This window comes from Odocoileus virginianus, chromosome 11, assembly GCF_023699985.2.
Source record: "Odocoileus virginianus isolate 20LAN1187 ecotype Illinois chromosome 11, Ovbor_1.2, whole genome shotgun sequence".
NCBI classification, from domain to species: domain Eukaryota; kingdom Metazoa; phylum Chordata; class Mammalia; order Artiodactyla; family Cervidae; genus Odocoileus; species Odocoileus virginianus.
This window is the reverse complement of record NC_069684.1, coordinates 37520167-37540465: the sequence shown is the minus strand read 5'-3', so window position 1 is coordinate 37540465 and position 20299 is coordinate 37520167. Positions and strand designations below refer to the sequence as shown.

At 53.5% G+C, this 20299-nt stretch overlaps 1 protein-coding gene across 1 annotated transcript in view; it reads right to left on the bottom strand.

Moving 5' to 3' along the window:
• Positions 1–416: 416 nt before the first annotated feature.
• The window catches only part of PLOD1 (procollagen-lysine,2-oxoglutarate 5-dioxygenase 1), a 30677-nt gene continuing 10794 nt past the window's right edge, over positions 417–20299 (bottom strand). The window contains exons 5-19 of the mRNA XM_020895851.2: positions 19355–19467; positions 17588–17651; positions 16543–16640; positions 15139–15240; positions 14442–14573; positions 12392–12513; positions 10408–10512; positions 9447–9572; positions 9004–9145; positions 7976–8089; positions 6192–6257; positions 5452–5556; positions 3849–3995; positions 2890–3015; positions 417–1296 (exon numbers count right to left, since the gene is read on the bottom strand). Of these exons, the coding sequence (XP_020751510.2) occupies positions 1141–1296; positions 2890–3015; positions 3849–3995; positions 5452–5556; positions 6192–6257; positions 7976–8089; positions 9004–9145; positions 9447–9572; positions 10408–10512; positions 12392–12513; positions 14442–14573; positions 15139–15240; positions 16543–16640; positions 17588–17651; positions 19355–19467 (1718 nt within the window). The 3' untranslated portion in view covers positions 417–1140. The remainder of the gene's footprint in view (positions 1297–2889; positions 3016–3848; positions 3996–5451; positions 5557–6191; positions 6258–7975; positions 8090–9003; positions 9146–9446; positions 9573–10407; positions 10513–12391; positions 12514–14441; positions 14574–15138; positions 15241–16542; positions 16641–17587; positions 17652–19354; positions 19468–20299) is intronic.

Genomic DNA, 20299 nt, shown 5'->3' with positions numbered 1-20299 from the left:
GGACAGAGGCTCCAATCCGTGGGGTCACAGTCAGACACAACCGAGCAACTAATACTTCATAACATTAATAAATGCCTTGACGTGTTAGGGATGCTACAAATGTGCCCAGGGTGTGGCAGGACCACCAGAAGTTCTCTGTTCCCTGATGTTCATGTGCGTAGGAAGGGTGGTCAGCAAAGGCTTCGGACCCAAACACCTGGTTTGGATCTTGAGAGATGACACCATGCGCTCCAGGTAGCAGAACCTGGCTCACATGGAGGGTTTACGGAATATAGAAGTGAGACAGAGACCACATGTGACTCGGTGTGAGACACCAGTCACCCAATCTGCTGACACAGCCAGCCTTCCTCGCTATTAAAACATCTCCCTGCAGACACCTGCCCTGACACCCGCCTACCCCAGCATCTCCCACTCAGTGGTTTGAATGACCTTTAATAGGAACACTGTTTCTGTCTGTCCCTCTCTCCGGAGGCATCCAGGACAGGATGAGGCAGTGCAGTGTGAGGACACACCATTCCCCACTCTGCCTCGCCCCCAGCAAAGGTCAAGTAGAGGATGGAGCTGCGAGATCCATGCACTTCCTGTCTCCCTGGAGATTTTCCGAGTCACCATCTCCAAGGGACAGCGTTCTGCTCCCATGACAGGAGCCAGGAAGGATGGGGCTGCTGCAGTCCAAGGTCACGTGGGGACTTGAGTCTGACCCAGGTCTCAGTGTAAACCCTGAAGCAGAAGGCCAGGGGGCTGCAGCTCTGCTGGGGAGAAGCTCTGGGGTGTAACTTCTCACCCCTAGAGTCTCTGGGCAGCTGGGTCAGCCCCTGTTGTGCTCAAGCACTGCCCCCCGGAAGAAGCAGAGGAAGTGGGACTGGGTTTTTCAGGAAGATGGGTGAGAAAAGACCAGTTGCTACAAAGCAGTGAAAGTGAACAGTTTTTCCCGGGAAGACATCCAGAGCGCCAGGAAGGTCCCAGTCAAAGAGCTGTGCTCTGCCTCTGCGGCCCCGTCTCTCCGAAGGTGGCTCAAAGGCAGTGAGAGGTCAAGAGCCTGGAAGCTGGATCCAGTTCCCTGGGCCCGAGGCACCGGAGGCTGCTGGGCAGTGGTTGTTGACCAAGAGGAAAAGGTCTGTGGTGGCCGATCCCGGCCAGTTAGGGATCGACGAAGGAGACTGCGATGTAGCGGGTGCCTTTGGTGGTGGGGAGCCCCTCGTGGTAGTGCGTGAGTCGCCCGGGGTGCATCAGGGTCCAGCCCTTCCGTGGGGCTCGGATGGAGCAGTTGTAGCGCAGGAACCGACAGCCCCCGCCCTGCGAGACAGGAAGTGTCAATTCCCCAACAGGAAGTGCCAGTTCCCCAACGGGATACCGGGACCTCCCCCCACCCCCATTCTCCCGTCTGAGCCATCGCAGCCAAGGGGCCCCTCAGTACAGCCTGCCTGGGGATGCCGTATGGAGCGACAGCCATGAGCAGCCTAAGGAAGACACTCAGCAAAGAACACGGAATCAGAAGCACTGGCCTTGGAGGCAGGCAGCACTGGGCAGTGACTCTGTGACCAACCTGAACCTCAGTTTGCCCTTCTGGAAAATGGGCATTAAACTGTACAGGGTTGTGAGAATTAAATGAGATGATACAAATAAGAGCTAGCTTAGGGCTGGGTTTCTCAACCTTAGCACTACGGACATTCTGGGTCAGATAATTATTTTTTAATTGTGGCAAATACACATAACATAAACTTTACCATCGTAATCATTTTCAAGTATACAATGATAATAAGTACATTGACACTGCTATACAGTTATCACCACATGGGCCAGATAATTCTTTCTTATGGGGGAGCTGTCCTGGGTACCCCTGGCCTCTACCCAAGAGATGCCAATAGTATCCTCATAGTTGTAACAACTGAAAATGTCTTTAGAGATCACCAATGTGTGCTGAGAGGGCAATACTGTCCCCTATGAAAACCCCTGATACATTGTAAACTCTCAAGAAAATGGTAGGTGTTTTATGGGTATCCTTCACAGTGCCTGCCCAGGGCTGAGTTCCCAGAAGCTTTTATAAATAGTAGCTTGGGACTTCCCCTGCGGTCTAGTGGTTAAGACTTTGCTGTCCAACGCAGAGGGTGTGAGTTAGATTCCTGGTCAGGGAACTAAGATCCCACATACCTCATGGCCAAAAAAACAAAAACATAATGCAGAAACAATATTCTAACAAATTCCACAAAGACTTTTAAAAGAAAATAGCAGTTTAAGGAGTAAATGGTGAATAAATGGCTGTCTCCCTAGCTGATCACACCTAGAGGACCTTCTTTGTGGCCCTGAGGCCCCCAACTACTCCCTCCGAACTCTCATGTTTTCCTGTTTTCCCCATCCTCCCCTCTGGTCACAAGCCTGTGCTCCACACCTGTTTTAATCTTGTCTTGCCATTCCCAAAGCTGTTCTCTTATTTCAAGACTGATGAAAACCCTAAACTTCTTATTACTAATAGCTATTATTTTCCTTGATTACTTATTATGGATTCACATAAGCAATTACCTGGATGAGCTCATTTAATTCTCACAATTCTACAGCGGGGAGGTCCTCTAGGTTTTCCCATCTGAGATATGAGGGAAATGCTAAGAAACGTGCCTGGTTACACGTTACACAGAGCTGGTGAGAGGGAGACAGGACCCAAGCCCAGCCAGTCTGGCTCCCAGACATCCCAAACCCTTGCTCTGTTGTGTCTAAAGCCTTCTCCCCCCAACCAAATTGTGCTCTGAGCCCACCTCTTCCAAGAAGCCTTCTTCACTCACCAGGCACCCTCTCTCTAGGGTTCTCTGGCACAGGCATACCCTGACTGACCACCCTGTGAGCTGCTTACTCCCCAGTCAGCCCTGCCCCTGGCCCAAAGTGCCCCCTGCTCACCTCATAATCCACTCCAACCCGGTTCAGGGCAATGTTGATGGTGAAGGTGGAGGCATCGTGGTGTGGCACCAGCGAGGGCTGCTCATCGGGCTTGTAGCGGACGACAAAGGCCAGGTCGAATTGGGCCTGCGCCAAGGAAGCGGGACAAGAGAACTGGAGTTAGAGAGAGGCCCCCAAATGCTGGGAAAGGCAGGAGTGCACAGAAGGGACCCCTCATCCAATCGCTGTAAAGTTGACCAAGACGGCAGATCTGCTTATGCTGTGTTCTCCAGCGTATGGCATAGACAAGGTTCTCAATTAAAACGTGGGGTGGAACGGAAGGAAGAGAAGGGAAAGTGAAGAAAGGGAGGACGTGGAGGGAGGGAGGGAAGAGCCGGAGAAGATGATGATGGAGAGCAGGGGCGGGGAGGAAGAGAAGAGAGGAAATGAACATAACCCTCAGGACTCTTTCTGGCTGGTGATTCCTTGGGGGAAAGGCCCTGGCACACTCAGAGCAGGTGTTTGGAGAAAACCAGGGTAAACAAGGAGGAGGTGACTGAGTGAAGGAGGGCAAAAGCCAAAAGAGGCAGCCAGACACACGAGGGAGCTAAAGGAATGGGCATGCTGGCCAGCTAACGGGGCTTGTTCGGTGGACTAGCATAGGAACCTCTGGAGCAGGATTTAAGTACACAGAAAAGGATGCAAAGGAGTGAGTCAAGACTGGAGGCAAGAGTGGCCTCCCCTTATGAACTGGATGACTCCCGAGGCCCCGCCCCATGGAACGCACCCCCGAGGCCCCGCCCACATGACCCGCCTCCCGAGGCCCCACCTTCCGGGGGCCTAGCCTCACCCCCGACGGGAGGAGACTCCACTCCTGGAGACCAAATATTCAGTAAACTCTCCCCCAAGCCTTCCTCCCCGGCAAGCCCCAACCACACCCACCCCACGCCCTCACTCGGCTGCACCCCAGGCGCGCCCACCCTGGTGTAGTAGCCCGGGTAGAGTTTCTCCGTCATGGGGGCGATGTACTCCACCAAGAACTTGTGCCACTCCCGCTCAAAGTTGATCTGGTTCATGTGGATGTCAATGGTTGGCACGTTTTCGTAGCCACCCTGGATGCGGTTGTCCTGGATGTGACCAAGGAGAATGGTAAGCAGAATTCTAAGATCCACCCCCCCTCCCCACACACACACCATGAAATCCCAGCTCCCTGGTGTAGTGAGTGTTCAGTCGTTTCAGTCGTGTCTGACTCTGTGCGACCCCACGGACTGTAGCCTGCCAGGCTCCTCTGTCCATGGGTGATTTTCCAGGCAAGAATACTGAAGTGGGTTGCCATGCCCTCCTCCAAGGGATCTTCCCGACCCAGGGATAGAACTCTTGACATCTCCTGCGTCTTCAGCATGGCAGGTAGATTCTTTACCCCTGAGTCACCCAGGAAGCCCCACCCCTGGTGTACATGCTCTATCTAAATCCCCTCCCTTTGACCTGTGAACCTGATGGGATAAGGTTAGATTACAGGACAAAAGTGAAGGGGTTCAGCAGATGTAATGTAACTAGTCACTGCCTTTGGGTTCATCCAAAGAGAGATCATCTCGGGTGGGCCTTCAAGGAAGGTCTGGAAGACAGATTTTGTGTCCTGCTGGTCGGGATAAAGCAAGCTGCCTGAAATGATACAGCTGCAAGGAAGTGAGTTCTGTCACATGAGCTTGGAAAAGGACCCCAAGCTTCAGATGGGATCCCAGTGCCTGCTGACACCAGGACTGCAGCCTTGTGAGACGCTGAGTGGGACTCCCAACCCACAGAGACTGGGAGATAATAAATGGGTATTGTTTTAAGCTGATAAGCTTTGTGGTGATTTGTTACACAGCACAGAAAACCAACGCAGAGGCCACAGGTTAGTTGGGGTACTAGAGCCCCATTGCTGACCGGGTCACTGGAGCACAAGGGTTCACCAGACCCCACATGTGGGCTATTTGAGTTACTGGGTTCTGCAAATGAGCTCTGCCACCAAGTATGTCAACTGGGCAGTAACCAGAACCATGCTTAGTCCAGCTTCCAGCCCAGATGTTAGCTGGTCCCAGCAGCACATAGACCCAGGGGTTCATGTGCCTTTAAAAGTGGTTCCTGAACTTTCTAAGAGGCTTGCAGGTATGAATTCCTCCTTCAGGGAATGCATAGCCTGTCACATGCACCATGCCCCTTGCTTCTGCTGTCTGGTGATCTTGACATGGCTGTTGCTTCCAAATCCTTCTGCATCCCACATTATCTCATTCCTCCCCCATCTCCATGCCCAATCTGGGGAAGGAAGCGAAATCATTCTAAAGACAAACCAGGAACTGGAAACCTAGCAACTCAAGACGAAGGCAGCTCTAAGTCACCCAGCAGCAATGGCAACTTGAAGACCAACATTCCATCCCATTTCTCACTCCCTCTACTGCTAAGTGTCTGCAGGCACCCCTGCCAATGCCCCCATCTCCAGGAGTCCTAGAGAGGTTGGCTAGCTTGTCAAGAAAAGAGCCCTGAGGGCAGGCATGGGAAAGGGGCAGCATCCTGCCATCGCAGTCCAGGCATCTGGACCCCCACCTTGTTATCTCCCAGAGACCACTGGCCGTAGTGCTCCATCTCCTCCACCAGCTCATCACAGGCCGTCTCCGTGAAGATGGGGAACCAGTAGACATCTGGGCAAGGCTGAGAAGGGCGGAGATTTGGTCACAGGGTCCAGAGAAGCATCACTTTGTCCTCCCACTGTCCCCATGCCCCTCTGCAGACCGCGCTGCAGGCAAGGCCCCTCATGTGGCCTATGTGCAGTCCCACATCCCAGTCTGTGAGCCCTCCGTGTCCCCACAAGTGTCCCCAGGGAGCAGGAGCTCAGCAGGCTGCTGAAGGGAGGAGGAACCAGAGCTCAGAGCTGGCCCTTCTCAGCCAAGGTCACAGAGCTGCCAAAGTCAGGAAAGGAATATGCAAATCCAGGGAGCAGAGGCCCACAGGCTGCAGGAGAAGCAGAGAAGGAAGCATCTGCTTCTCACTCTAGGCCCACAGTCCACAGCTGAGACCACAGCTGGGGACATTTCCTTCTTTCCTGCTCTGGCCAGGGAAGAAGCCTCAGGCCCCTCCGCCCCTGAAGACTCCAGCTGCAAAGTGCCAGCAAGATGCAGGGGCACCCCACTGCGCGTTCCCTCGCCCCAAGCAGCACCAGAGCACAGAAAGGTGGCTCCTGCTCCTCCCCCAGGTCAGCTGGCCTCGTTGCTCTGCCGTCTGTCCCCTGCAGCCACTGCAGGGTGTAAATCCAGCAGTTCTGTTCACAGAGGGCGCTGGGGCCTTACCATCTCCACCATCTTCCCTGCCAAGGCCTTGGTGTAGTTCTCGTGGATGTATTTCTCCTTCCAGTCCTGTGGGGAGAAGGGGCGCTGGGGTCCTCGAGCCAAGCCTGGGCCAGCTGGGACTCACACACATGGGCTGCTCCAAGAGGGAGCTCTGCCCCCCAGGCCTGGTGGGGTGTGGGGGCGGTGGGGGTGGGAGTGAGGGAGCTTGTATGCGCCTATTCCAAAAGAGGAGAGTGAAAAAGTTGGCTTAAAGCTCAACATTCAGAAAACTCAAGATCATGGCATCCAGTCCCATCACTTCATGGGAAATAGACGGGGAAACAGTGGAAACAGTGGCTGACTTTATTTTTTGGGCTCCAAAATCACTGCAGATGGTGACTGCTACCATGAAATTAAAAGACGCTTACTCCTTGGAAGGAAAGTTATGACCAACCTAGATAGCATATTAAAAAGCAGAGACATTACTTTGCCAACAAAGGTCCGTCTGGTCAAGGCTATGGTTTTTCCAGTGGTCATGTATGGATGTGAGAGCTGGACTGTGAAGAAAGCTGAGCACCGAAGAATTGATGCTTTTGAACTGTGGTGTTGGAGAAGACTCTTGAGAGTCCCATGGACTGCAAGGAGATCCAACCAGTCCATCCTAAAGGAGATCAGTCCTGGGTGTTCATTGGAAGGACTGATGCTGAAGCTGAAACTCCAGTACTTTGGCCACCTGATGCTAAGAGTTGACTCATTGGAAAAGACCCTGATGCTGGGAAGAATTGGGGGCAGGAGGAGAAGGGGACGACAGAGGATGAGATGACTGGATGGCATCACCGACTCGATGGACATGAGTTTGAGTAAACTCCGGGAGTTGGTGATGGACAGGGAGGCCTGGCATGCTATGGTTCATGGGGTCGCAAAGAGTCAGACACGACTGAGCGACTGAACTGAACTGCCCACTGGGTCATGTGAGCTGTTTGGGCGCACAAGTATGTCCACGGGAGTCCATGTTTGCATGGGTGTTTACATGTATGTGCTGTGTGTTTAGGTCCACCTGCAGATATGTGCCTGTGCCCACATCAGCCACAGGCTTGCCACATCTAGTGATGCTGTCAGAACTTCCTCCTCCTCTAATCAGCACAGCACCCTCAGAGGTGAGGCAGGCTGGGATAGCACACCCATTTTAGAGCTGAGATAACTGAGGCCCCACAGATTCTGGACAAAAGATAAAGGAAAGACTAAACAACCTCCACTGCCACTTATCAAGAGCCGAGAGCAAAATCAGGGTACTGGGAGCAAAAGCAGGGTACTGAGCATGCCCCCTGCACTCAACACCCGAGGGCAAAACACCTAAGCTACCGCTCCGGCCGGACCCCCGGACACAACCCAACTCTCACCCTATATAAGGAACAAGCTGACCCCTCCTCAGGAAAAGTGAGCAAGGGAACCTGTTGTTAGTTCTCATTCCCTACTGCTGCAGAGGGGGCCCCAATAAAGCCCTGCCTGGAGAAAAAAAAGATAACCGAGGCCCCAAAGGTGGATAGGCTTAACTGAGTTACAGCTGATGGACCACAAACCTCAGCCTCTAACTCCTGGTCCCTTCTCCACCAGATGGCGCTGCCTCTAGAGACACTGTCCTCTCCACGCTGGAATCCTGCCTGACAAGCCCTCTGGGGTGGAGGGAGCCAGGGGGACCCACGGGGTCACAGCCAAGGTCAGGTTCTGGGAGGGAGGTGCCTCAGGTCACAGGATCACTGAGGTCCCTTTTGTTCCCATGCCTGCCCACCTACCCAGGGCCTCACCTCGGGGTTGCTGAACACCTCCCAGAGGTCGTTGTGGAGGTGGGTGGTCTGGTAGCTGTCCAGGGAGAGCAGGTGGCCGAAGGAGTGCCGGTTGGTCAGGAACATGAACACATCCTGGGGAGAAGAGGCCGGATGGAAGAGAGCCTCCTTTCTGCACACCCCACCCCTGGGGTGGGCAAAACTGAAGCCTGCTCTACCCACCATATTTAAATTCACAACCCAGTGTGGGTCACTCCATTTTCCAAGTGCCCAAGGCCTGAGCCAATCAAGGAAGACTTCCTGGAGGACTGAACAGGAGTGAAAGAATGAACATGCAAAAGAAAAGGACGGAGTTCTGATCCTGGAGTGAGTTGTGGGCACAAGGAAAACATCATCCCACTGTCACATTTAAAAAAAAAATAACCACAAAATAGTATCAGGTGGGGCACAGGGAAAAGGTAAGGGCATCTCTTGGGCACATTACTTGGAGTAAACGTGAAAAGTTCAGTTTTCTTTAGGCTCTGTCGAAATGTACATAAAAGAGATCTTGTGGGGCTTCCCTGGTGGCTCAGTGGTAAAGAATCCACCTGCCAATGCAGGAGATGTGGGTTCAATCCCTGGCCCGGGAAAATCCCACAGGCCATGGAGCAATGAAGCCTGTGCACCACACTATTGAGCCTGTGCTCTAGAGCCCGGGAGCCACAAGAAGAGAAGCCATTGCAATGAGAAGACCAGGCACTGCTACTAGAGAGTGGCTCCTATTCACTGCATCTAGAGGAAAGCCCGCACAGCAGTGAAAACCCAGCACAGTCATAAAAAATAAACAAAAGCTTTTAAAAAGAGAAAGACAGTGTGATAACTGGGTCTACTAAAATGACCCTACAGACCCCGAGGGGCAGCCCTCATGCCTGCTGCCCCAAGGCCCCCACCAGGGCCTGGCAGCCTGTAAGCAGTCCTGCTGGGATCTCAGAAGCCACAGGGCCCATGGGAACAAGGTAACTCATCTTCCCCATCAACAGGACCTCTTCTGACTGCCCAGCTCAGCTAACCTGCTGCCGGATGTTGGCACAGAAGGCCATGTCAGGGTCCAGCTTGCTGTGGTGGAACAGGTCTGTCTCCTGCAGCTCAGCCCGCAGGGTGCTTCCCTTGATCAGGTAGATGTTTGAGATGTAGGGTACATTCCAGACACCCCTAAGGGAGAGAGGGGAAGATGGAAGAGGTCACAGGCAATGGTGTGGAGTCACAGGCTGGGGGTCAGGGATCAGACGAGGGGGAAGTCACAGGCTGGGAGGGCAGGATGGTGCCGATTTGATTCCCCTACTCTGGGCACGTCGTGGCCCCAGGATAATTGTCAGGAAGCCCTCTGTGTGTCTGACTGCAGTCTTCCTTGTTTCAGTTCAGTAGGAATTCGAGCAAAGGGACAGGAACACTGGGGGAGGCGAGGCCAGGAGGAAGACAGAGGAGGGTGTCCCCTCATCCTGCAGGTACTCACACACGCCGTCCCTGCACGATGTCCACGTAGTCCTCGGAGCGGGTGTAGTAGCCGTCTGCACTCAGTGCCCCCCAGAAGTTCGACCACAGCCTCCCGTGGCGGGTCATCAATGGGGTGATAACATTCCTGGGGAAGGGAGCATCTCAGAGGGAGTCCCTCTGCCCGAGGGGAGGATGGGGCAGGTCCAGGTGTGGGGAAGGGGCGGGAGAGCGCCTTCAACCTGCAAGGATCTCCCTGGAGTCAGGCCTGGGGTGGGGTGTGGCCCATCTGGTGCCAGCTCCCCACCCCCCACCTTCACAGAGCAGCCAGGAAAGGCACAGAGGAGGAGGAGTGGGAGTAGGGGGTGGGATAGCTTGGAGCTTGGAGCCAGGAGGCGGAGAACATCCTAGACTAAGACAAGGTAGCCAGGACTTCCCTGGCAGTACAATGGATAAGAAATCCACCTGCCAATGCAGGAGACACAGGTTCGATCCCTGGTCCAGGAAGATCCCATATTCTGCAGAGCAACTAAGCCCGAGCACCACAACTACTGAGCCTGTGCTCTAGAGCCCATGAGTCACAACTACTGAGGCTGTGGGGTACAACTACTGAAGCCCATGCACCCAGAGCCTGTGCTCCGCAACAAGAGAAGCTACTGCAATGAGAAGCCTATGCACTGCAGAGACAGTAGCCCTCACTCGCCGCAACTAGAGAAAGCCCACGTGCACCAGTGAAGACCCAGAACGGTCAAAAATAAATAAATAAATATGTGTGTGTGTGTGTGTGTGTGTGTGTGTGTAAAAACAAGATAGCCAGGCTGGGAAAAGCCCAGGGTCACAGGTGAGGCCAATGTGGAGGAGGAGACAGGCAGGGGAGGGGCCCCCACCCCCTACCCCAAGCCCAGACTCGGGTCCAGGGCCATCGTGAGCCTTGTCTCTGAGGGCCTGCCTGCCAGCCAGCTGCGGCCAACCCACAGCCTCACTTGTTCTGCTCGATCAGCAGTCGCAGGGTTTTGGGCTCAGTCAGGGCCACGTCAGCATCCACGCTGAAGTAGTAGGTGCAGCCACGGTCCTGCCGGCACAGGTCCCTATGGGGAGGGAACACAGGGTCATCGGGGTCAGGGTGCTGGTGCCAGCCTCCCCACCCAGGATCCCTGCACCTGCAGTCCCCACCACTGCCCACATCTGTCATCACCAGGTACCAGCCAAGGGTCTTTAGGGAGCTCAGGTCAGCCCTGCTGCAGGCTGGCAGCCACCTCGAGGTCCCTCCCGACTCTGACCCAACCCCTGGACTACAAAGCTGTCAAGACAAAGCCCAGAGCCTGGCATCTGGCACCCAGTGCCCTGAAAACCTGGGCACTGGGGAAAGCAGGCCCACAGACAGGTCCCTACACTGCTCAGTGCTATGGGTAAACTGGCTCTGCCTTTCCAAAGGACAGTTTGGCAACCTATACCAAAAGCTTAAAAAAATCTCACACTAAGTAAAATCAGTCAGAGAAAGACAAATATCATATGATATCACTTGTATGTGGAATCTAAAAAAATAATACAAACCAGCATATTTACAAGACAGAAATAGACATAGAAAATAAACATACAGTTACTAAAGTGGAAAAGGGGGAAAGGGAGAGATAAATTAGCAGTATGGGATTAACAGATATACACCAATATACAAAAAATAAACAAGGATTTACTGTCCAGAACAGTAAATAGTACCATAGCACTGAGCAGGGTAGGAACCTGCCGGTGGGCCTGCTCTCCCCACTGCCACGGTTTTCAGGGCACTGGATGCCAGATGCCAGCAAGATAATGATATTCAATACCTTGTAATAACCTTTAATGGAAAAGAATCCTGAAACTAGCACAATATTGTAAATCAATAATAGTTAAAATTTTCTTAAAAATCTATGTTCTTTTTGTTTACTGGTGCCAGGCTCAGCAAACTATGGAGCACAGTGCAAATCTAGCCCACTGCCTGGAGTTTTGACTGTTTTCTCTCTTTTTGACTGTGCTATGCGCCATGCAGGATCTTAGTTCCCTGACCAGGGATCAAACTGGTCAGGGAACTGACCCTGCAGTTCCCTGCAGTGGAAGCATGGAGTCTTCACCACTGGACCACTAAGAGAATCCCCAAGAACTTTTTAAAAATTTACTTTATTGACATATAGTTGATTTACATGCTAATTTCTGCTATACAGCCAAGTGATTCAGTTGTATATATACATATACACATTTTTTTCATATTCTTTTCCATCATGCTTCATCACAGGATATTGAATATAGTTCCCTGTACTACACAGTAGGACCTTGTTTTTCCATTCTCTACATAACAGTTTGCATCTGCTAATCCCAAACTCCCAGTCCATCCTCTTCCACCCCATGGCAATCACAAATCTGTAAGAACAGTTTCACATTTCTAAATGACTGGGGAAAACAAAAATCAAAAGAAGTCATGTGAAAATCATATGAACTTCAAATTTCAGTGTTGATAAAGAAAATGTTATTGGAGCACAGCCATGCTCATTCATGCTCTAATAACCGGGCTGAGAGGTCACAGCAGAGCCCTCAAAGCCAATTTACATAGATTTACTAGCTGGTCCTTTATAAGGCGTTTGCCAATCTCAGATCTACACTTTCTAACTATTTTATAGTCAACACAAATTAAACTTGTTTATTTCCATGATAAAGGAAAAAAATCAGAGACTGTTTCTCTAACTGTCAGCATTTACCTCCTCTGGCCCTCCAGTCCTTCCTCTGTCTCTCTTTTGCTTCCCGAACCCAAATGACAGTGCTAAGCCCTCCCCAGGAGCACTGAGGTTGGCTCAACGATCTCCCCATTTGGCAGATGAGAACACCGAGGTCAAGGGAGGGGCAGGACTTGCTGGAGACCACATAGCCTTCTGAACCCCTGTCTCCCCGCCTGGGGCTCCTGACATCACGGCCCCTCCGCCATGATCCTCAACTCACGCGCCCATGTTCCTGGCATCTGCGTTGGCCACCCGCACCTCGGGGCCCACCAGTTTCACAGACTGGTACTCGTCGCCGTGCTCTGCCAGGAACTGCTCCACCTGAGCCTTGTGGTGCTGCTCCTGGGGGCAAAGGGATGGAGGCTGAGGATGAGGCTCTACCCCCTGGGCCCACAACGCCTTCTGCTTCCCCAGGCTGCTCCCTATCATTGCTGGCACATCCCCAGCCACTTGCTGCAACTTGCTCCTGGAACTCTGCCATCACCAGACCTTCTGCCTGGAGTGCCCTTCCTGGCCAGCCTCTGACCGTGCGTGCATGCTAAGTCACTTCAGTCGTGTCCGACTCTTTGTGACCCCTGGACTGTAGCCGCCAAGCTCCTCTACCCATGGGATTCTCCAAGCAAGAATACTGGAGTGGGATGCCATTTCCTCCTCCAGGGGATACTCTTGAACCAAATATCGAACCCACATTTCTTGTCTCCTGCCTAGGCAGGCGGGTTCTTTACCTAGTGGTAAAGTGCCACCTGGGAAGCCAGCCTCTGACCATCCTCCCCTGACGAGACCAGGTCTACAGGCCTCTTAAAAGCCTCTGTTACCAGGACAGCGACCCTCACCTCACAGGCCTGACATCCAGTCACTGATGACCAGTTCTGCTGGTCCTTGGCCCAGGGTTCTACTTTGCTATAAAACACTCCAGGTGATGCTCAAATGGCACTTGGAAAAAGTTTACACCTGGAGCCCCTTGCATGTGGAAAAAGGAAGAGTAGGGTGTTTAAAAACAAACCCAGGGTTCAGAGAGAAGCCTGGATCTGCTCCAGTGAGCTGCAGGACCTTGGACAAGTCACTTCACCTGTCTCAGCTCCAGTCTCCTCCTTTGTAAAATGGGAGGGCAATCATGTCTTCCCACAGGGTCACTGCGAGGAGCTGACAAGTCAGACAAGAGCACACAGGAGGTCCTTGAAGACCGTCTGGGACAGCTCTCTCTTTTTCTACACAAAGTCACAATTCACGCGTGTGAGGTTTGATGACTCCAGGGAAGCTGGGAGCTTCCCAAGGGCAGAGTCTACATCCTCCTTCTGTTTCCAGGCAGCACAGTTCAATGTCTGTGAGACAGACAAGCCAAGCTGAGTGGGGCCCACAGGTCCCTGGAGTTGGGGTGCAGGCAGTCAGGGCCAAGAGGTCTCAGAAGAGGGTGACCCTAGATGGGGCAGCTGAGAAGACTCTATGGAAGACAAAAAGCCTTGACAGCAGGCAGGACTTAAGAGCATGCCTGGCTTCTCTCAGCAAAAGCTGAGATGTGGGACTTTATCCTGCCGGGATGGAGAGGCTGGCAAGGCAGGAGCTCAGAATACTTATTCCAGGCCTGGATTCACAAAGCAGCAGGCCTTTGGATCCCCCCACTGACTACTCAGAATGTATTATACTCAAGGAATAAAAATAAATTTAACTATCACCAGATCAAATCAGAGAAGACTGGGACTCCCCTGGTGGTCCAGTGGTTAAGACTCAGCACTTCCAATGCATGGGACACAGGTTTGAACCCTGGTTGGGGAACTAAGATCCCATGTGCCCTGCAGCTTGGCCAAAAAAAAGGCGGGGCGGGGGGGTGCAGAATGAAAGACTGACTGGAGCAAGGAGGGAAATAATGATAATGATGTCAGCTAAGAGCACCTACTATGTGCTTCCTATTCATCAGGTGCTTGTCTTCATGCTTCAGAGGTCAACTTGTTTAACCCTTGCAGTAAACCCATATGGCTAGCACTAATAGTATCCCTATCGAATAGACCTAACAGATGAGAAAACTGAAGTCTAGAGAGGTTGAATAAGATACCCAAGGTCACACAGCTAATATAAGCAGCGTTATTGGGGTTCAAACCCAGCCAGTCTGACTCCAGAGTCAACCCAGTGATTGGGGATATAGCCTACTGCCCACTTCCATCTGGCCCAGATAACCCTGGTTCAGTCACTTCCTCAGAGGTCTCAGGGTGCCTTGCAAAGGTGGACCCTTGACCCAAATCACATGGTGACCCCACCGAGTGCCTGCTACTTACGTGGTTGTGAATGAAAAGCCTCAACCGTTTTCGGGGGTAGTGGAGGCGCAGGAGCCGCTGGAAGAACAGGGACAGGAATGGAGTGGGCTGCTCGATGAACACACCGACCAGGACGGTGGGCAGGGCTTCATCCTGCAGGAAGAGAGGGCGGCACAAGGGTCCAGCCATGTCCAGCCACTGAGCGGCTGCTGAGCCCTGAGGTTGGCCAGAGGGACTAGAAGTCAGAGGCTTTGCAGGACTCAGCAGGAAAGGGGCCTGGGCAGGAGCTCCGAGCTGGGTGTGTAGGTGGCAGGGGAGGGGGCCAGCAGGGACGCAGCAGGAGGCTGTCCCTGCAGGGGCCAGGTGCAGTATGAGTCCAGACTCTAGCCAGGACGGGTTGACCACATGTTGTCAAGAGAGGTTGGCTGGCATGGGGTCTGAGATGGGCCATGAATGAGGAGTAAGGTTCATGGGATGGGGAGAGGGCTACAAGGCCACCTGAAGGACCAGGTAGAAGAAACCAGAACTTAGGCTTCCTAGGAAGCTAGAGCCATATGCAATCTGTGAAGGCTTCCAGGAGGAGGTGCCTGGGTGAGGACGAGGAGGAAGGTGACCACTTTACTGTCCACCAAAGATGACAGAGTCTGTTCCAGAACCCGCCCCCCCCCCCGCCCGTCTCCCACCCCAAGGACAGAGCCCTGGGGCCCAGCAGCCTCACCCCGATGCCCTTGAGGCTGCGCAGGCCCTCATCACACACGGCGCACCCCGTCTCGAAGGTCCAGAAGCGCGGGATGTAATTGCCCAAGTAGTTCAGCTGCAGCTGTCAGGAGATGAGGGATATGAGCGAAACCAGGCCAGTCCCACTCCTGCCCCGGCCACCACCAAGCTGGGGGGCCTGCACCCCAGCCCTCCACCACCCCAAAGGGGGCAGAAATATGGCTTTGTTGGGGGTGGGTCTCGGAGAGCATGTCTGCCCTGGGAGATGACCAAAGCTGCTCTGAGGGGGGCGGAGGGAGGACACAGACTCTGGTGCTGCTTCATCTGTGGACTGCCTGTGTGTGCTAAGTCGTTTCAGTTGTATCCAACTCTGAGACCCCATGGACTGTAACCTGCCAAGCTCCTCTGTCCATGGGGATTCTCCAGGCAAGAATACTGGAGTGGCTTGCCATGCCCTCCTCCAGGGGATCTTCCCAACCCAGGGACTGAACCTGCCACGTCTCTGAAGTCTTCTGCATTGGCAGACGGGTTCTTTACCACAAGTGGCACCTGGAGAGCCCTGTGGACCTCCTGGGAGTGTGTAAAATGCAGATTCCTGGGCCCCACCTCTGCAGACATTTCAAAACCACAGCTCTTAGGTGGGTGGCGCTAGTGGTAAAGAACCCACCTGCCAATGCAGGAGACACAAGAGACACTGATTCAATGCCTGGGTCGCGATGGTCCCCTGCAGGAGGGCATGGCAACCCACTCTAGTATTCTTCCCTGGAAAATCCCATGGACAAAGGAGCCTGGCAGGCTACAGTCTATGGGGCCACAGTGAGTGGGACACAACTGAGTGACTGAGCACACATGCACTTGGGTGGCATCAGGAAATCTGCATTTAAACACACTCCCCTTCCCCTCCCGTCCACGTGATTCTGAAGGAGTGGTTGAGGACCACACTCCTATAAACCAGTTGTGGTCCAGGGGCCTGTCCCTCAAGGGCCAGGGGAGGCTGGCCTGCACCCCTCCCCCTCCTGCAGCTCTGGGAGAACAGGGAACACTCTGTCCTGTTCAGGGCTGGCGAGGCCTCATGCCCTGGTGCAAACATGCAATGTTTGCTGAATGTAGAAACAAGTCTGCCTTGGGGTGGCAGAGTACAGATGACTCAAGGCAGCCCCGCCTGGGCCTGGATGGGGACAGTGCCTCCTCTGTGGTCCAGCACAGATGGACAGGGCATCACTGACCATCCCGATTCGGAGAGGAGGCACCACCCTGAACTCATATGTGAGGTCAGAGGCAGCGAGCGGGTCCCAGGTAGGTGGCCCCAAACCCAAGGGGAAGCTTTGGGGTCACAGTGAGAGCACAACCCAGATTCTGGACCTCTCCGCCCAGACTCTCTCCTGGGGCTGGGGCCCCTCCCTACCTTGGTGGGCCCGTTGCCATGAATCAGGACCGGGAGGGTGTCGTAGGCCAGGTTCCTCGCTCTCACTTGGCCCATTTCAAACTTGAGCACAACCTCATCTGTGGGTCAGAAAACAGAGACCTGTCCAGCATCAGGCCCAGAGGCCAAGTTCTGGGCTCTGACCCAGACAGTCTGCACATAAGACAGCAGGTAGGACTGCTCTGTCTGACAGTTATAAAATGCAGACGGGCCTTTTCCCAGAGGCCTGAGAAGATGCTTGGCAGGGAGGCCTTTTGTGGTGAGTGATCATGTGAGGGGAGCCCCTCTGTGCAAGCCCCTGACCCACTCAAGAAGTGGTCTGGACCCAGCTTTTTAACCGAGGCTCATGAACTCCCAGAACCCACAGACCAAAGGGTGTGATGTCTCTGCACCTCACTGGGATGGGACCCAGAGCTCTCCTCAGTCTCTCAAAGGGGTCCATTTACCCCATTAAATCACCAATCAATGATCTGCTACAACTTCTCTTTTCTAAGGATGGGAAAACAGACGCCCGAGGGTATGTGTATGTGTCTTGCCTGAGGTCACCCAGCAAAATAGTGGCAAAGCAGCATCATCACCAGCCACTGACTTGGGACCAGGCCAACAGCATTTGTGGTTTCAAGGGACAAGTGATCTTTCTGCTTCCCATGTCATCCATCAACTCCCTGCCCCCAGCTCAGGAAGTCTTCACCGGGGAGGTGGGAGAGCAGGGGAAGGAGGTGAAGTAGGCTCACCTCAAAGGACCAGGGACGCAGGGCAGGGATGGGGTACCCACTGAGTGCATCACCCAGCTCCTCCCAGTCTGAGCCCTGGTGTCCAGCAGGCTCTCTGGACTGACCTCCTGGCCCTCCTTTCTTCACCCCAAAGAGACACAGCTCTTCCCCCAGAGAACATCCAGGTGGTCTCTGGAACCTGGGGATGAGGTAGGCAAAATCCCAGCACAACAGCTGAGAGGAACCTCCTTGGCTGGAATCCTCATCTCCTTACCACTCCTCTCAGGATCCCCCTCCCTGTCGGGGCTACTCACCCAAGGCTCCATCCAGATTCTGGAAGATTCGGCAACGGTGGTCCAGGGTGATATTGATCTGTTCCTGTAGAAAAGAGGGCATTGGACTGCACCAGGAACAAGCCCTGGCGGTGGACAGGGCTCCATCACCCAGTGTGGGGAGCCAGCCCTCCCTCCACCCACCCACTTTGCCCTGTCACATCAGGGCAGCTGGGAGCCCTGGGAAGGTCAGTCAGTGGCCAAACCCCTGGGATTTACTGCTCTAGCACCTTTATTCACAGAGAACCAGGGACTCTCTGAACTGGAAGGAATCTAAGGGGACAGCTGGTTCAACAACAGCCATTGTGATAACAGATGCTTGTTTAGCACTTGACTGTGTACGAATCAGTATTCTAAGTATTACATGCACACTCATTTAATCCACAGAACAGCCTTGTGAGAAAGTATCATCATTGCATTTCACAGATTTAAAAACAAGGCACAGAGAGGTTGGATAACTTGCTCAGGGTCGCACAGCTCGTAACGGGCTAAGCTGGCATTGGAAATGGGCAGCCTGGCCCTGAGGTCCATGTTCACCGCATAAAGCTACCTCTTGCAGATGTGACTATGTCTCAAGGAACCTAGGTCAAGCCAAGTGACAGTCTAGGCTCAGCCTTCATCCCACAGAGAGCAGCACTACCGTTTCAGACCATAGGCTTCTACTGGCAATGTCACGGGAGGCAGAGGGGAAGGAGGAAGGACTGAGCCAACAAAGATCAAGTTCATAGTTTCCACTGCACAAGTCCAACTGCTTCACTTTATTATTTCATGGACAGTAAAAATCGAGGCCCAGAGAGGGAAAGTGACTTACCCTTTGTCACGCAACACAGCATAAATAGGGATTGAGGGGGTGTGTAGGGCAGAATCCAGGAATATTGACCCTCACCCCAAGGGTTCCCTAAGTTTCCTGCCTGCCCAAAGGACACTGGCTGGCTTTGGGGCTACACTTGCTCAGTTCTACCACCTCCACTCCCCTCAAGGATCCCTGCCCTGACACAGGCTCAGAGGCCTGGCTTGTGGGGCCCAGGTCCAGTCAAGATTTCATCAGTCCCTCAGAACTCCCCCAAGTGGGGTGGGACAGAGGCAGCTCAGGCTGTCAGTTCCTTTCATGACCATCCTCACCACCTGACACGAGGCTGTAAATTCCTCCTCTCCCCGGTTTGAGGGTTCAGGAGGGCAGAAACCCCAACTGTCTTGTTCATTACCTATACCTGACAGTGTCTCACACACAACTCAGTAAATATCTGCTGGGGCTTCCCTGGTAGCTCAGGGGTTAAGAATCTGCCTATCAACACAGGAGACACAGGTTTGATCCCTGATCCAGGAAGATCCCACATGCTGTGGAGCAAGTAAGCCAGTGCACCACGATGATTAAGCCTGTGCTCTAGAGCCCGGGAGCTGCAACTACTGAAGCCTGAGTGCCCTAGAGCCCAAGCTCTGCAACAAGAGAAGCCACTGCAATGAGAAGCCCGAACACCGTAACTAGAGAGCAGCCCCCATTCTCTGCAACTAGAGAAAAGCCAGTGCAGCAGCACAGACCCAGGACAGCCAAAAATAAAAAAGTAAATACTATAAATAGATATTTTTAAAAATACCTGCTGAATAAATGAGTGAATCGAAGAACAGATAAGTGGGGTGTCAATGCCCAACCCAGGGGGTCAGGTCTGGGGGGCGGGGGCTGCTCCCAGTGCAAGCCCAATCTGCGGGATCCAGCATCAAGATCCCACAGCCTTACCCGTTGCCACTTACCCTCTTCTCTGGGTCCAAGAAGATCTTGGTGTAAAAGAGCTGGTCGCTGTCACTGTCCTGGCCTTCCCACTCTGCCACCAGTTTGCTGAGGTTGGGGGCATAACCGATGAAGCCTGGGGGTGGGGGACATATAGCGACAGACACTCAGCTTCTGACCTCTGAGTCAAGGGCCTCCTCCCAGCCTTCCCTCTTATCCACCTTTCACTTCTTTATTCATAAGCCCTGCCTCCTCTCAGAAGCCCTCCTGGATTGAGGGGAGGTGCTGTCTATAGGCTGAAAACAGTCTATCTGTTAATGCCACTTGGTGACAAGTTCCCACTGAGCCCAGAGAGAAAAACCACTGTTGTCCATTAAGTTGCACCAGCTCAGGTCCTGGGCAGCACACAGGTGGGGAATGACTGAGTTAGACTGAAGTTCAGGGCTGGTGGGGCATAGGTTTGGAGCCCCTTTTCTACAGTTATCCAGGAAACTTGACCCAGAGAAGGGCAGAGGCTGAGCCAAAGTCACACAGTGCAGGAGGCGTTAGAGGGAAAAGCCCACATCGCTCCTTAGCTACTGTGCAGACTGGTGGGAGGGGAAGAGAAAAAGGTGGGCAGCCAGGAAAGGGCCCCGCCCCTGAGGACACCTCTACCCCTGGGCCAGGGCCAGGCCATCTGGGCTGCGCTAACTATCTCGGCCAATAGGAAAACAGGGTTGCTGGGGCAGACACCACTTCGTGGCGGGACAGAGGAATCCAGAATAAAATATGGGTTTTATTCTCCATGCAACAGGAAGTCACTGAGCGATGGGTGTGGACTCGCATCTGTGCTGGGTGGAGAATGGACTGAAAGGGACGAGGCTGGAGGCTGGCAGAGCAGTCAGGAGACTACTGCCCACTCCAGCGGCGCTGAGAGGCGGTGGCCAGGGTTGTGGACGTGAGCGGGCAGACTCCAGAGATCTCTCGGA